This window comes from Oryza brachyantha, chromosome 1 (genome assembly GCF_000231095.2).
Source record: "Oryza brachyantha chromosome 1, ObraRS2, whole genome shotgun sequence".
Taxonomy (NCBI): domain Eukaryota; kingdom Viridiplantae; phylum Streptophyta; class Magnoliopsida; order Poales; family Poaceae; genus Oryza; species Oryza brachyantha.
The window spans coordinates 28,894,572-28,908,567 of NC_023163.2; the positions used below are offsets into that span (position 1 = coordinate 28,894,572).

General features: G+C 42.7%; 3 protein-coding genes and 1 non-coding gene across 4 annotated transcripts; 2 read left to right on the forward strand and 2 right to left on the reverse strand.

Moving 5' to 3' along the window:
* Positions 1 to 1,113: 1,113 nt before the first annotated feature.
* Positions 1,114 to 4,267, reverse strand: LOC102702157 (AUGMIN subunit 7). Its single transcript, XM_015836269.2, has 9 exons — positions 3,988 to 4,267; positions 3,730 to 3,815; positions 3,567 to 3,628; positions 3,325 to 3,416; positions 2,962 to 3,087; positions 2,745 to 2,835; positions 2,110 to 2,217; positions 1,892 to 1,990; positions 1,114 to 1,590 (listed from the first exon to the last, which is right to left on the reverse strand). Exons 1-9 carry the CDS (start codon positions 4,119 to 4,121, stop codon positions 1,402 to 1,404), a joined length of 987 nt encoding a protein of 328 aa, XP_015691755.2. The 5' UTR covers positions 4,122 to 4,267; the 3' UTR covers positions 1,114 to 1,401.
* A 170-nt stretch (positions 4,268 to 4,437) lies between these two features.
* LOC102707630 (TLC domain-containing protein 2) lies at positions 4,438 to 7,939 on the forward strand. The gene is made up of 3 exons (XM_040529774.1): positions 4,438 to 4,792; positions 5,788 to 6,065; positions 6,888 to 7,939. Exons 1-3 carry the CDS (start codon positions 4,438 to 4,440, stop codon positions 7,188 to 7,190), a joined length of 936 nt encoding a protein of 311 aa, XP_040385708.1. The 3' UTR covers positions 7,191 to 7,939.
* TRNAQ-UUG lies at positions 7,922 to 7,993 on the reverse strand. Its single transcript has one exon. It is a non-coding gene; the product is annotated as a tRNA-Gln (tRNA).
* Positions 7,994 to 8,910: 917 nt separating this feature from the next.
* LOC102707914 (photosystem II 22 kDa protein 1, chloroplastic) lies at positions 8,911 to 11,773 on the forward strand. The gene is made up of 3 exons (XM_006645020.2): positions 8,911 to 9,229; positions 9,327 to 9,443; positions 11,099 to 11,773. Exons 1-3 carry the CDS (start codon positions 9,026 to 9,028, stop codon positions 11,585 to 11,587), a joined length of 810 nt encoding a protein of 269 aa, XP_006645083.3. The 5' UTR covers positions 8,911 to 9,025; the 3' UTR covers positions 11,588 to 11,773.
* The last annotated feature ends 2,223 nt before the right edge of the window (positions 11,774 to 13,996 follow it).

Below are 13,996 nucleotides of genomic sequence, written 5' to 3' on the forward strand. Positions count from 1 at the left end.
GGGGTCTGGGGACGGTGGGGTTTTCCCACGGTGTGTCGAAGTGATGAGTGCACTTCTGCACGATGTTTTTTTTAAATTCTAAATACGGAAATTATATTATACTATATATACTGTATATGAACCATGAAGATATAAATAAGGCAATTATAAATTTGCAACTGTTTCAGATTGTTACTGTGAAATTGATACTAAAAATTATAAAAAGTGCCACTGGAACCGGTGTTCTGATAGCATTTTGATAATATAGAAAAAAATCACGATGAATTAATAATATATAGGAAATAAATACATATAGATATGTTAAACTATATAGTAAAAATACCTATATATTAAAAATAATTATAAAACTAGTGAAATTATACGCTCACGGATCACAATACTATATCACCACGCTACATATTGCTTTTCCAACGAAATAACGAACTGTTATTAAGAAGAAAGATATCTACAGCCTACTATATTTACTCTTTACAAAATATTACTCATTTATCGGTTGGGATAATACCCTATGCCGCGTTCGGCCAAGACACGTTTGTTAACTTATGTATGGCAAAAAAAACGTAATAATAGATTAGTACATGATTAATTAATTATAAATTATTAAAAAATATAAAATAAAATAATATGATTTTTTAAAACAACTTTTCTATAGAAAATTTTTATAAAAAATATACCGTTTAGTAGTTCGAAAACATACGCATAGAAAACGAGAATTATAAGTTAACTTACTTAGACCATACACGCAAATTGTTTAACATTCACGAGGTCCGCAGGAACATCGTACAAAGCAATTTGGTTTCCCGCCCAACAGGGCGCTCAGGCGGGAGCATGAAAATAATAAAGTGGGTCATATTGGGCCCATTGTTAGTCCTGCGGCAGCCCATGCGTGCCATGGTATTCTCCTGGAAGGCCCAATGACCGCTGCACTTGAGACCTTTGCAAACAAGCAATTTGAACACCTGTTGAGTGAAATCGACAACCGCAAAAAGATCAAGATCAGAGCACACAACTTACGGCAGCATCCGTAAAACGAAGCATCAGGCTGTGGCGCAACGTGGAGGCTGAAATGTGTTCGCACAAGCTGTGACTTAGAAAGGTACGATTCAATTCAGCTGTGGTGCCATGGTGGTGTCCAATCTATAACATTTGCTAACCGAAGCTTACAACTGCCCAAGGGATCAAATCAAAGGGCAAACAAAAGAGATATACAAGGGCTGCACAAACTTGAAATAGAGCTCTCTTTACGAAATTCCAATACAAGCTAATGTTAATGTTTTTATCTATGCAATTACGAACTAAAGACGCAGGAACACAACGACAATTGGCACACAAGCCTCAGAAAGCAAACAATCGACTCACTACAAGGTTACACATGTATCCTTATATCAAGATACCGTGAAATCAGAGCGTTTCACCCTGCTCCCGTGCCACAGAGGTTGAAAGGATGGCGAGGCTGTTATTTAAGAATGTAAGTGCAGATTCACAGTCTGAGATAATTTTGGTGACAGATGAAGGCTCATTAGATGCTGAAAGCGATCCAGCAGCCATTGCTGTATATGAATCCCGCAGGCTCCTCAAATTGCCAAGGAACTACACATAACAAAAAGCTCTCTAGTCAAAGTATGTGTTGTATGGTTCAAGTTACCATTGACTAAGCCTGAAAACAGTAGGCACAAGGATGAAGGTTGTACAACGCTAACCAGTTAAAAGGAACATGAACTAAAAAAACTTTAGTTTACATTGGTTTAAATGAGACATGGCACTGTCAATAAACTATCACGCATTAGGCCATACTATATCAGTATCCTATGCTTATTTTGGCCATACAGGGAGAATAAACTTGAAACAAGCAATGAAATGACCAGTAAACAAACCAAAATTCCAATGCTACCTTTAAGAGTGTGTTATATGCCTCCAACAAGCGGTTAGCAGCTGGACCAAAACCATGCAATTGTGGGACCTCCATCATGTGGGTCCAAGGATGAATTTCCTACAATGATAAATCGATTCTATCATCCAACAACTTGAAACACACAAAAATGGCAACCATCAGAAGAAAAGGAAATTCCTGTCAAAAATATTTATCTGCACAAACAGCAGGATCTTCACCTTGGTATAGATCATGTTGAAGGATTTAACTGTTTCAAGGAACGATTGCAAATGTTCCCTCAGTTTGAACTCTGTCTCAGCATAATCTTCGTTTGGATTATAGTCATACTGCACAATGGCAATTAGACCATTAGTGTAAATAGCACAAAACATGCTAGGGACTATGAAGGTAAGAACAGCAAAGTAACAACATATTCCCCTTCAAGAAAAAAAACAATATGGATGTAAATTTAGATGCAGTACTTCTTTGATTTACTTATAAATAAAACGAAGCTGTATGCTGGTAGAATTTCTTGAAGGATAACATAAAATATGGAAATACCAAGCATCCCATGTGTCATTGAATTTATAAAGAATAAATCCACAAAATGCAGGTTGGGGTGGAATTGGTAAAACAATAGTAAGACAAAACAGAAGGCATTTCATGTGCATGCAACATCACGAAATATAAGGTTGGGTGTCACAATTAGCCTTCCATTGTGAAATTTAAAGCTTCAGAAGTAATAAGTTGGTTATCACAACAGTGTGGATATAGTTATGCTTGCCTTGGGTTCTACTAACATAGGAACCTATATGGAAGTAGAAATTAGTTAGTGCTGCAATTAAAATTTTATGCATGCTTTATCTTAACATACCTTAGATGCTAACTCCTGAACCATTTGTTGCAAATTTGACATCTTCTTAGTGTACTCAGAGAGCTTCAACTCCAGTTCTCCTATATCAGGCCTGCAAAATGAGAATTTGAATCAGACCCACAGCACAGACTCTTAGTTATCAACATCTAAAGTTCCGCCCTCCTCTTCAATTAGGAGTACATACAGCTGACAACAATATCAGATAGAAAGTACTTACAAGGGGTAAATTGATTGTATTTGAACATCTGCAGGAAATAGTTTGCACTCTTCTGAAAAAATTTGGGCCTGCTTCTCTGCAATTGAATCTACAAGCAGCACATCTTTTGCCAGCTGCTCATCAACGCTACCAAAAAGCAATTCATTACGATTTATGTTTTCGATGAACTCATATTGGCACTAATAGATTATTTTCTGTATCGGATATCCTTTTTGTGACTGTACATTGCTAGAATAGATGAGATATGAAAAATTAGTATTGGAATTATCACAAACTGACAACTGTTCACACATACCATCTTTTGCATAATCGACGTAGCTAGTATATACTGTCAAAATATAAACAGTGAGTTTCAAAACCAACCTCCATTCTGGATTGTCAGCATAGCAGCTTGCTTCCACTAGATCAACAATGAGACGGAGAAGCTCCACCCGCTCCTCATAGCTACCTCTACCCTGCGAGAGGAATAATTATTCGCCCACAAAAAGACAATTCACCCCAAATATATGATTGTGATTCTCACAATTTAGAGATCTTATGCAACACCAGCTAAGATTCAACAAATGGTACAGTTTAACAGCAACAAGAACACACATTTCCCTCACCTGAATTGCCTCCGTGTCAACCGAAGGCGTTATACCAAGGAAATTCGCAATCTCGGCCAAGTCTGCAGAGTCCCGGACCATTCCACTGTCAGCACCACACTTGATCCCAAGAACAGAAACAATCAACCGTGTAGTAGCGAAATGTGTGAAACTAAAACCTTACGTTGGATCCTGCTGTTCTCCTCGTCGCGGTCGAGGCTATCCCCCTGCCAGTTCAGCTGCGTGAATGGCGATCTGTCGCCTAGGAGCCTCCGGAGCAAGAGAAGAAAAACGAAACCCTCAATTTCGAGTCTGGACCGTAAAAACAAAAACGCGGACCGAATCTACCAGAAGATAGCAACTCTGCACGCCTTGCAGACGAACATATAGAGAAGCGAAAATGAGGAATGTGGCGGCCGGGTGGGTGGGGGTCGCCGCGTACCGGAAGAAGAGCCACTCGAGGAGGCGGTAGCGCTCGACGCCGGCGAAGAGGAGGGACTGCGCGGGGGCGTTGGCCCGCGGGTAGGCCAGCACCGCCAGCTTCCGCTGGATCTCCTCCATCTGCTTCGACGCCATGGGAAGATATCCCGCCCAACGCCTCCTCGCTCCCCCCTCGCCGTGCCGGCCGGCCGGCCGAGGCGGCGGCTGGTGGTGGTGGTGGGGATCGAGTCGCTCGCTCGACGGAGACAACCCAACGAGCGAGATGGTGTTAAGAGATTTGCAAATTTCTCAAATCGAATTAATTTTTATGTTTCATTTCTCTCGTTTCAAATTCCGAAGGTTTCTGGGATTTGCTCATCTGGGCTGGGCCCCATCTGTCAGTGGCAGTTTCCAAGGTTTCTGGGAGTATGGGGCCCACTTGTCAGAGACCCGGCAGAGCAGTAGAAAAAAGATGCCGGCATCAATCGCGTGGGCCGTGCGGCAAGGGAACAGAGGCGCTATCGTGCAGTGCGGTTCTCCGCTCGCCACGACGACGAACCCCATGCCTCCGCCCCATCGCGCCGGAGCGGGCGGCGGCGGCGGGGGCCGCGACGCGAGCGCGTTCTTCGCGGCGACGCTGGTGCTGTGGGCGGTGTCGGTGGGGTTCGAGATCGGGGCGCGCGGCCGGCGGGAGCTGGCGCCCGTGGCCGCCGGGTTCGCCTTCTTCCAGGCCGCCAACGCCGCCGTCCGCGCCGCCGTCTCCCGCGACCCGCTCTTCGTCAACACCGCCGTGTCGCTCCTGCACTCCTCTCTCACGTCCGCCTCCGGTCTGGCCTCTCTCTTTCTCCTCCAATCCTAACCCCCCAAAACCTCCACTTTTGGTTCCGTTACTTTCCCGTTCGCGTGCAAGGATCCGCGACCATCGGCTACAAGAAATCGTACAATTTGGTTCAGCATTATAGTAATTGAGGGACGAGACGCGTCTTAACTAAGATTAAACAGTAGGTGAAGTAGATGGTGCTTGATGCTTCGGTTCAGTGTTGGGGTAGGGGGGGCAGCATGGGTTATGTGTAATACTCCATAGTGTTATTTCCGTCGGACGAAGTGGTAATGCAGACATGCAATCTATTAATTTGTCTTCATCTAAGCTCCTTTTGGTTGGAACTGTCCAAGATAGCTTAAGTTGCTCATTGCTTAGTACATGTTGACTCCATATGGGGTGGTGTGGTTCCTATTAGCGTGCTAGCAAACAGCCATATATTGGTGCTGCATGGTGACATTACCATTTCTTCGCCAAAAAAGGTCTTTTGTGTAACATAGGGCTGTGTTTTCCCCCTTTTGTGTTGGCGTATAGTCAAACCTCTGCAACAGTGTCTAATGTGGAATTGAGTATAAGGAATGATATAAATTGTGGACATCGTACCCTTCTGTATCAGCACATAGTTGCATACTTTGCCTCTGCAACAGTCTATGTTGCTCTAATGTGACACGTCAGTTAACGAGATAAATTTTGGTCACCAAAGAAGGGGACTGGCCAGTGCATGGCCATGACTTGTGAGTACTAATTTATATGAAGAGAGTTGCCATACTATTTTTTCTGTAACACTTCTTGGGCACATAATTATGACTAATAAGGATGCTGTACACAACTGCTAGCCTCTAGCAGAAAATATACAGGTAAAATATACCTTCTTGTTTCGGTAAATACTTGAATTTAGTTTCGTCCATTAAGCCCCAAAATGTTTTTTCTATTTTTTATGCTTGTTAATCACCTTTATCTTGTATGTTTTCCATTCCTGACTGGATGTTGTCGTCTTTGCAGTTATCTTTGTTCTTGTCAACCGATGGCATAATAAGGACCTCAAGAACATGTTTGAGCATGAAGAATTATTTGGTGGCAGTTGGGTTGGAGCATATTCTGCTTTGTGCTTTTCTTGTGGTTACTTTGCTTATGACCAATTAGATATGCTTCGTTACCGACTGTACAGTGGATGGATTCCTGGAATTCTCATGCACCACCTGATCCTGCTCATTTGCTTTACACTAGCTCTATATCGGAATGTGACAATCAACTACCTAATTCTCACTCTTGTATGCGAGGTACGTCTAGATCTTCTCATTCCTGGACACTTCAGTTTGTAGATAAAGTTCATTTTCCTGGCAGTTCAAACAAATTTGATTTTTTGCCCCCACGTTCTATCCAATATAGACTATTTTGTGCACTCATAATTCAAGGAATAGATTATCAAAAGTCTATTGCACAATTCTTAGCCTTTATTACAACCAGCTATCCCTCTTGGGGGTAGCTTGTCACAAGTGACAAGTGAGTCCATACTTAGTAGTTGTTCATACAAAACATTGTATGTATCTATGCCCTGGTTGAAAGTGTAACTACAAGTAATACATATTTGATATAACCTTGAAGGCTAACTATATTTTCTATCCAGATGAGTTCAACTTTTAACCAATGGCAATAGCAATTGGCTCTTTATCTGACTAGAACTGTTGCTGAGATTGAACTGGTGACATGTAGGGTTGTATATGATATTAGATCTGTCTTGCAAAGAATAGTTTGTTGGTAAATAATTGTTTGTTGGTAAATAATTGTACATAATTGTCTATTAAGTTGTTAGAAGAGAATACAAGGAAGCTATCTGTCTTAAGAACAAGGGGATAAGCCTCAATCAGAATAAGTGCCTTTGTTCAGTCAGCACTGCTGCAAGCATTGCTGATACCTCCGGTCTTTTATACATGACGCACTGGATATCCAAATTAACTATCTTTTGCCTGCAACTGTTTGTCCTAATGACAAACTTTAATGACCAGAGCGAGTCTTTATTCAGGGTGTTGGTGGTGTCTTTAGTTGTAATGACTTACCTGTAGTTAGTTCACATCGTGTACTGACAAAATTTATGATAACAGCTGCATTCCGTATTTTTGCACATAAGGAAATTGAGGCGAATGGCTGGATTTCGGGATTACAACAGAAAAATTGTGAAACTGGAATGGGTTCTCAACTGGACTACATTTGTATCAGCAAGGGTGGTGTGCCACATACTGATTACATACAAACTGATCATCGATGCCCACAAGTTTGCTAATGGAATTGAGCTTCCTCTAGCTTTATTTGGCATGGCAGGGATGAATCTGCTCAACATATTCTTAGGATTTGATCTAGTGAAAGCTTACACACGTGAGAGAAATCAGCAGATACATCAGGACTGAGTTGTGCCTCTAGTGATATGGTACTCCAACAATTTTGGCAGGTTTGTAGTCACACAACATTGAATGTAGATCAGCAGACAAGGTATGTTGATGTTTTATTGGCCTCTACGTTGGGTAGTAACTAGTAACGGTGTACTATATTATGTGTACTCAACTCATTATAAGATCTCTACCAGCAATTATTCTTTGCTACATTACCGCTTGTATATCATGTTTCATTTATCATGACAATATGCATACATAAATCAACCTGGATACAACAACAACATTGCTCATATTACAAGCAGAAAGCGATTAAAAAAAAAAAGATGGCCTTGTGTACCTTTTTTTTCTTCAAAACTTCACCTATACAGTTTTGTGTCCCGCTGTGAGGAAATGTTTGCATTAACAGTTTGCATCATTTGCTCATATTTTGTACTTCATATAACTCTGTTTGTAACAATACTGAAATATACACAACTATCTTTTTGTCACTCCTGAATCTGGTGACTTTACAGATACATTGTATTCCCTGGTGAGTAAGAGGTGTGCACTGTATTCTGGGCACTCATCTCCAGCAAGAACTTTTTGTTGCTCCTGGATCTGACTTGGAGTTAAATTGTATGGTTGCTCAGGGACCATATTTGTTAAACTGAATTATGAATATAATCATCTACAAAAGAAAAACCGAATTTGGTGACTTGAGGGTAAACTGTATTATGAACGCAAATCTTGAGCAACAAAAAATATGTAGGTCCCACCGGGATTCGAACCCAGGTCGCCAGATTCAAAGTCTGGAGTGCTAACCACTACACCATGGAACCATTAGCTGTGTGCAATGCGTCGATGGCGATACTTCTGTCGTTTACTCAATATAACAACGAAATACTTCATTTTTTTGTTGTCTTTCCCCACTCTGTTGCTAGTTGAAGCCCACACGTTCATTTGTGGGCATGCATCCCTTCGTGCACTTGGCAGTTAAAAACAACACACACAAGAATATCCAGCGAATCCTTTGCTCCACGTTCCAGTGCTGTTGGGCCGAAATCGAATTTTCTGAGACATCACAAAACGAAAACGAATTACTTCCTCCGTCGCTAAATGTCTGACACTGTTGATTTTTTTATATATATTTGATCATTTGTTTTATTCAATATTTTTTTTAAATATGTAAAGCTATATATATATGTATAAAAGTATACTTAACAATAAATAAAATGATATAAAAAAATAATTAATAATTATGTAAATTTTGTGCATAGAATGAATTGTCAAACGTGCGTAAAAAACGAATGGTCAAAAGTGTATAAAAAAATCAATGACGTTAAAATTTAGGGACCGGACAGTAGCATAAATAAGAACGGCTCACTAAAAACCAAGCGATACAATGCGGAGGGTCACAAATGCGCATACGGAGCTGGAGCACTTTTCCAGCGATGCGTGCGGTCTACCAACCACCACACCACTCGGCTCGCCCCAACCGGAGATCGATCGCGTCGTCGCACGAGGCCGTATGCCCGTATGGGCCGTATCGCGGCGCGGGTATCAAACCGTGGCCAGAGGCCGGACTCGGGGAGACGTGGCCGCCCGCGCGCCCGTCGCGCACCCTATCCTCGCCCGCGCGCCCGCCGGCCAATCGCCACCCCGGAATCCACAGCCGCGCCACGCGGCCCGCGCGTACGCCTCCCATCCCGCCACCACGGCCTCCCCGGTGTCATAAAACCCTCGCCACCGATCCAGCAAAGCGGTAGGACTTGATACTGCTACGAGAGGCGGCCTAGCCGAGAGCACAGGTAGCCCCCCCGCCTGGCACAGCACAGGCGGCCCGGCGTTTGCGTGCGTGCGGAGGAGGCGATATGGCGCAGTCGATGCTCGTGTCCGGCGCCAATGGCACGGTGGCCGCGGCCAGCAGCAGGCTGCAGGCCGTGCGCGCGACGGCGCCGTTCTCGCGGCTCGTCCTGTCGTCGTCGGCGGCGTCGCGGCCGTCGCGGCGCGCGGTGTCCGTCAAGACGCTGGCGCTGTTCGGCAAATCCAAGGCCAAGGCCGCGCCCGCAAGAAAGGTTTGGATCGAGTGAATGAATGAGCGTGCAGCAACCGTGTGCGTGATGGTGTGCTAATAACGAGTTTTGTACGTGTTGGTGTTTTCCGTGTGTGTAGGCTGAGCCGAAGCCCAAGTTCAAGACCGAGGACGGCATCTTCGGCACGTCCGGTGGGATCGGTTTCACCAAGGAGAACGAGCTGTTCGTCGGCCGTGTTGCCATGCTTGGATTTGCCGTAAGTAGATGAGAACTTTGCATGCTAACTTAATTCGTGCCAGGCCAGGTCGGTAGGAGCACCACTATCCGTGTCTGTAATTATAAAGTTTTGGTCATTTTCATTTATCCATAATACGAAAAAATTAAATACCTAATTTTCCCATCAATTACTTTCTATTCAAATTTAATCCCAACTTACCTCGAATTAGCCATCCCTGATTTAACACCGGTATTCTTTTTTCTTCATCATTAACCTCTCTAGAAGAGCTCAAAATATCTTATATTCATGAACGGGGTATATTTTTTGCTAAGGGTTAAAACTTGAGACAAGCTAGCAAGAGCACAAGCATGTGTTGCTGGAAGTACTTAGAGCATCCCCAACAGTTCATCTAAATTTGGTTATCCATATCTTCATTTGGATGATCATCTAAAACACTTTCATCCTTCATATCCTTTTCTACTCCAGCAGATCATCTATATACGACATACTTTATATCTATTTGGAGGATTGAAGAGAGAACATCTAAATATAGAGTCTCTCTCCTAATATGGATGATATTTAAAAATAGATGATGAGATAGATGTTCTGCTGGAGCTCAACTTTTACTTTTCATCCTCTATTTCTAGGATGGAGGATGTGATGGATGAGCTGTTAGGATGCTCTTAAATTTGATATTTACCTGGGAGAAGGGTCACCCTTTTCATAGTGACCAGCTAACAATATTTCGTATGCATTTCACAGGTAGATTTGCTTCAAATTACTTTATTTCTTTTTCTTTTTAAGTGTTATTGGAATAGCAATTTCAAATTTGTGTGCAAATTAAAACGCTAAACTTTGTCCTATAGAAAATTGCTAATTTTATTTTAATTTCCAATCCTTGTTTTGATATGAACCCTTTTCTCTTGTAGTTTCTTATTCAAATTTAGCTACTTATAAATTATATTTTGTTATGAGTATTTGTCTTAATATATACTAGTTAACGACCTCACACACCATACATTTTTTTCTTAAATTAATATGGTAATTTTTTACCTGGAGAAGGTTCAGTATAAATGTATACTCCCTGCATCCTTAAACATAAGGTATTATAAGATTTATTTATTTTTTTCATTGATGTAATGTATCATACGCTACTATGTGACCATCACTCATCTCCTGTTTAGATTTATCTCAATATTACCCCTATCCTCCATTCACTTTCTACATTAAAAAATGTACTACTTTGTTTTCTATTCTTAATTTCTCTAAAAACAACTAAAAAATCCTTACATTTGAGGATGTATGGAGTAGTATCTAATCCCTCCGTTTCATATTGTAAGATTTTTTTAGCCTTGTCTAAATTTATCAATTAATGAATGTATGTAATATATGTCTAGATTCATTAGCGTCTATATAAGTAAGGGCAGAAAATCTTATATTGTGAAACGGGGAGAGTCATAATCATACTTAGGTTTAAACACATTCACCTTTTTAGTGCAGATACGTTTCACTTTCATGTGTATAGTGTACACCATTTTCATCTTCTGCGCCATAAACACACTGCCCCAACTCCAAGCTATATAATGTTGGACAAGCATAGGAGTTAGCATAACCTAATTAACCAAGTGATGCAGAAATTAATGCTCAGAGGCGTGATGCATGTATGTATACAAACCTGAAACCGTGGTGTGCAGGCGTCGATCCTGGGGGAGGCCATCACCGGGAAGGGCATCCTGGCGCAGCTGAACCTCGAGACGGGCATCCCGATCTACGAGGCGGAGCCCCTCCTCCTCTTCTTCATCCTCTTCACCCTCCTCGGCGCCATCGGCGCGCTCGGCGACCGCGGCAGCTTCGTCGACGACCCGCCGACGGGGCTCGACAAGGCCGTCATCGCCCCCGGCAAGGGCTTCCGCGCCGCGCTGGGGCTCAGCGAGGACGGCCCGCTGTTCGGCTTCACCAAGGCCAACGAGCTGTTCGTCGGCCGGCTGGCGCAGCTCGGCATCGCCTTCTCCATCATCGGCGAGATCATCACCGGCAAGGGCGCCCTCGCGCAGCTCAACATCGAGACCGGCGTCCCCATCAACGAGATCGAGCCGCTCGTCATATTCAACGTCCTCTTCTTCTTCGTCGCCGCCATCAACCCCGGCACCGGCAAGTTCGTCATCGGCGAAGACGAAGAGTAGAAACGCACCAGTATCAATCGCTCGAGCAAGCACCGCGATTGTTGCTTCGCGTGTGCCCGCCATTGTTGTGCTTCCTTCGAGTGTATGTACGTACGTCCGTAGGTGTAAAGACGTACCGTATTTAATTAGTTGTTAATTCATGTACGTGGAGAAAATTAACGTGAGATTTAGCCATTTGCTGAGATCGATTAGCTCGCGTGCATGCTTCATGGCGTTCCGGTCGCCGGTGAACCTCACCGGCGTAGCGGCGTTTCGGACATTTGTCGTTGCCATACGTACAGCAAAGAGCCTCTTCTTTCTGAACAAGTTTTTTTTTTATTCCAAGTCCCAATATAAAGATAAATTTCAAGTTTTTTTTATCCCAATATAAATAAAATTTTCAAGTTTTTTACCCCAAGTTCCAGTATAAAGATAAATGTGATGATTTGCTATTTTTTCATTGCCAATTGTTTATATTGACGCTAGTGAATATGACATGTAAAATCATCTGAATCAATGACAATGTGATATGATGTCAAATAATCAAACTCAATCTATACGTATAAATGGATCTCACTTGGGCATTTCATGGGCGAAGATGACAGGCCGAGACCCATTTAGGCCCAAGCAATTAAAGCGGTTTGTTTTTTATGGCTTATTCCTAGTTGTTGGGCTTAAACTCTATTTTCACGAACTTAATTTAAGCTCATATATATAATAATCCAATTAGTCCCTGCGTTGTCTTCGCTTGAAAAATCAACAAAGATCGGCAGCTGCATCAACATTGCTGACACGGCACGCGTGTTAACTATGTCTTTATCGCGATTTGATTTTAATTGATTTTTCTGCGATTGAATGTTAATTGCTTGACCTCGTGCGTATAATCACGCTCACATAGATGATTGCACATATACGAAAATGATGAAAAAAAAAAAGGAGATATGGCCCAAAGAATTTCACAAGTATTTTTTTTTTGAAAGGTGAAATTCACAAGCAATTGAAAACAAACGAATACTTTTAAGGAACAGATCTCTGTTGCTTCCTATATATTCTTCCCTGTTGAAAGGAGAGGAGCTTGTCAACGCTTATCTGACGACAAAGTGGATTTTGATTATCATATATCAACACTAACTCACGGCAAGACCAACATGAAATTTAATATATGTTTCATTCTTAGCTGATAAGTGCTTTGTATAACGTGAACCCTAGCTAAAAGTTGTTAAACTCTTTTGGGATCACCTAGGGTTCTAGCTAGTTGGGTATTCTCTATTTGCATGGATGAACATTGTTGCACGGGTAGCAAAGGGGTTTAGGTTTTGTACCGATGGATGAAGCCGCTTGCAGAGGAGGAAGAGCCGGCCATCGTTGTCGCTGTTCGATGTTCGGGTCGACGGCGATGATGGGGTCGTACCGGTGATAGCGCTTGGGGCAGTGGCGGTCGTAGTCGATTCCGGCGAGGCAGTGGCACGGCGATGGCGACTTCCCGTCACTGACTGCGCCCCCTCTAGATCGGCTAAGGTTTGTGGGGTGGAGTGGCGACGGCGACGAACTTCGTATATTATGCCATGCTAGCCTCCACCCCTTTTATATGGCGCAGTGTGATAGGGGCCCACCAGCCTATTGGGCTAGACGCCCCCGATCAGGGCGCGATTAAGGCCCCTTTTGCCGTTGGGCTAAAAGGCTGGAGATCAATTCTAACAAATGTAACCCTTTAGCTAGCTAAAGGAGCCCCCAGGCCTGATGAATCATTTCATGGATGAGCTGAGCTGAGCTGAAAAGATGTGTACCCACTTTGATATATGCCCTCCTGCTCCATGGCACAATAATATATTATTATCCATGCCTAATTTAATACCAATGATCTCTTTGTTCATGCCCAAACAGCCAAGGAGAATGACACATCAAATGATGAGATTAAATAATTGATCATTTTAATCAACAAGAGGAAATGCTTGTGATGCACTCATACTAGCACATAATCTAGCTAACCGTTGCTTCTCTGTGGGTTAGCTTTGAAAGGTTTCATCTTGCTTCCTTTCCCTCGAGTTTGGCTAAGGAACTGCTTCCTTTTGCAGTTAGGGGATCTCAGTGTGCATACCTAGCGTATACCGTATGAATCGTGTGAAATTTAATTTGGTATGTGTACGTACGGTCTGTATGCCTCCAGGGCATACTGATAGGCCGGCGGCGATAGCTGAGGCTGCACGGCTCCTGCCTGGTAAAGTTGATCAGTTGGATCCAATTGTCCGCACCATACTGGGAGTAGTAATTAATTTAAACAGAACTCCCTCCATTTCATTTATACATTTGTCTCCGGATACCCCCGATGTAGGTATCCCATACTTAAAGATCCATTTACTGACATTTTCAATGTTACACATGAGTATGGTTCTTAAAAAATATATGGCCTTTTAAACTTCGATGTAATTG

Coding starts and splice junctions, on each gene's coding strand:
- LOC102707630 (XM_040529774.1), top strand. CDS start 4,438: ATGCCGGCATCAATCGCGTGGGCCGTGCGGCAAGGGAACAGAGGCGCT. Junction 4,793..5,787: donor CTCTCTCACGTCCGCCTCCG/GTCTGGCCTCTC, acceptor TCGTCTTTGCAG/TTATCTTTGTTCTTGTCAAC. Junction 6,066..6,887: donor TTCTCACTCTTGTATGCGAG/GTACGTCTAGAT, acceptor TTATGATAACAG/CTGCATTCCGTATTTTTGCA.
- LOC102702157 (XM_015836269.2), bottom strand. CDS start 4,121: ATGGCGTCGAAGCAGATGGAGGAGATCCAGCGGAAGCTGGCGGTGCTG. Junction 3,816..3,987: donor CTCGAGTGGCTCTTCTTCCG/GTACGCGGCGAC, acceptor CTTGCTCCGGAG/GCTCCTAGGCGACAGATCGC. Junction 2,218..2,744: donor TTCAGGAGTTAGCATCTAAG/GTATGTTAAGAT, acceptor GCCATTGTGCAG/TATGACTATAATCCAAACGA.
- LOC102707914 (XM_006645020.2), top strand. CDS start 9,026: ATGGCGCAGTCGATGCTCGTGTCCGGCGCCAATGGCACGGTGGCCGCG. Junction 9,230..9,326: donor AGGCCGCGCCCGCAAGAAAG/GTTTGGATCGAG, acceptor CCGTGTGTGTAG/GCTGAGCCGAAGCCCAAGTT. Junction 9,444..11,098: donor TTGCCATGCTTGGATTTGCC/GTAAGTAGATGA, acceptor CGTGGTGTGCAG/GCGTCGATCCTGGGGGAGGC.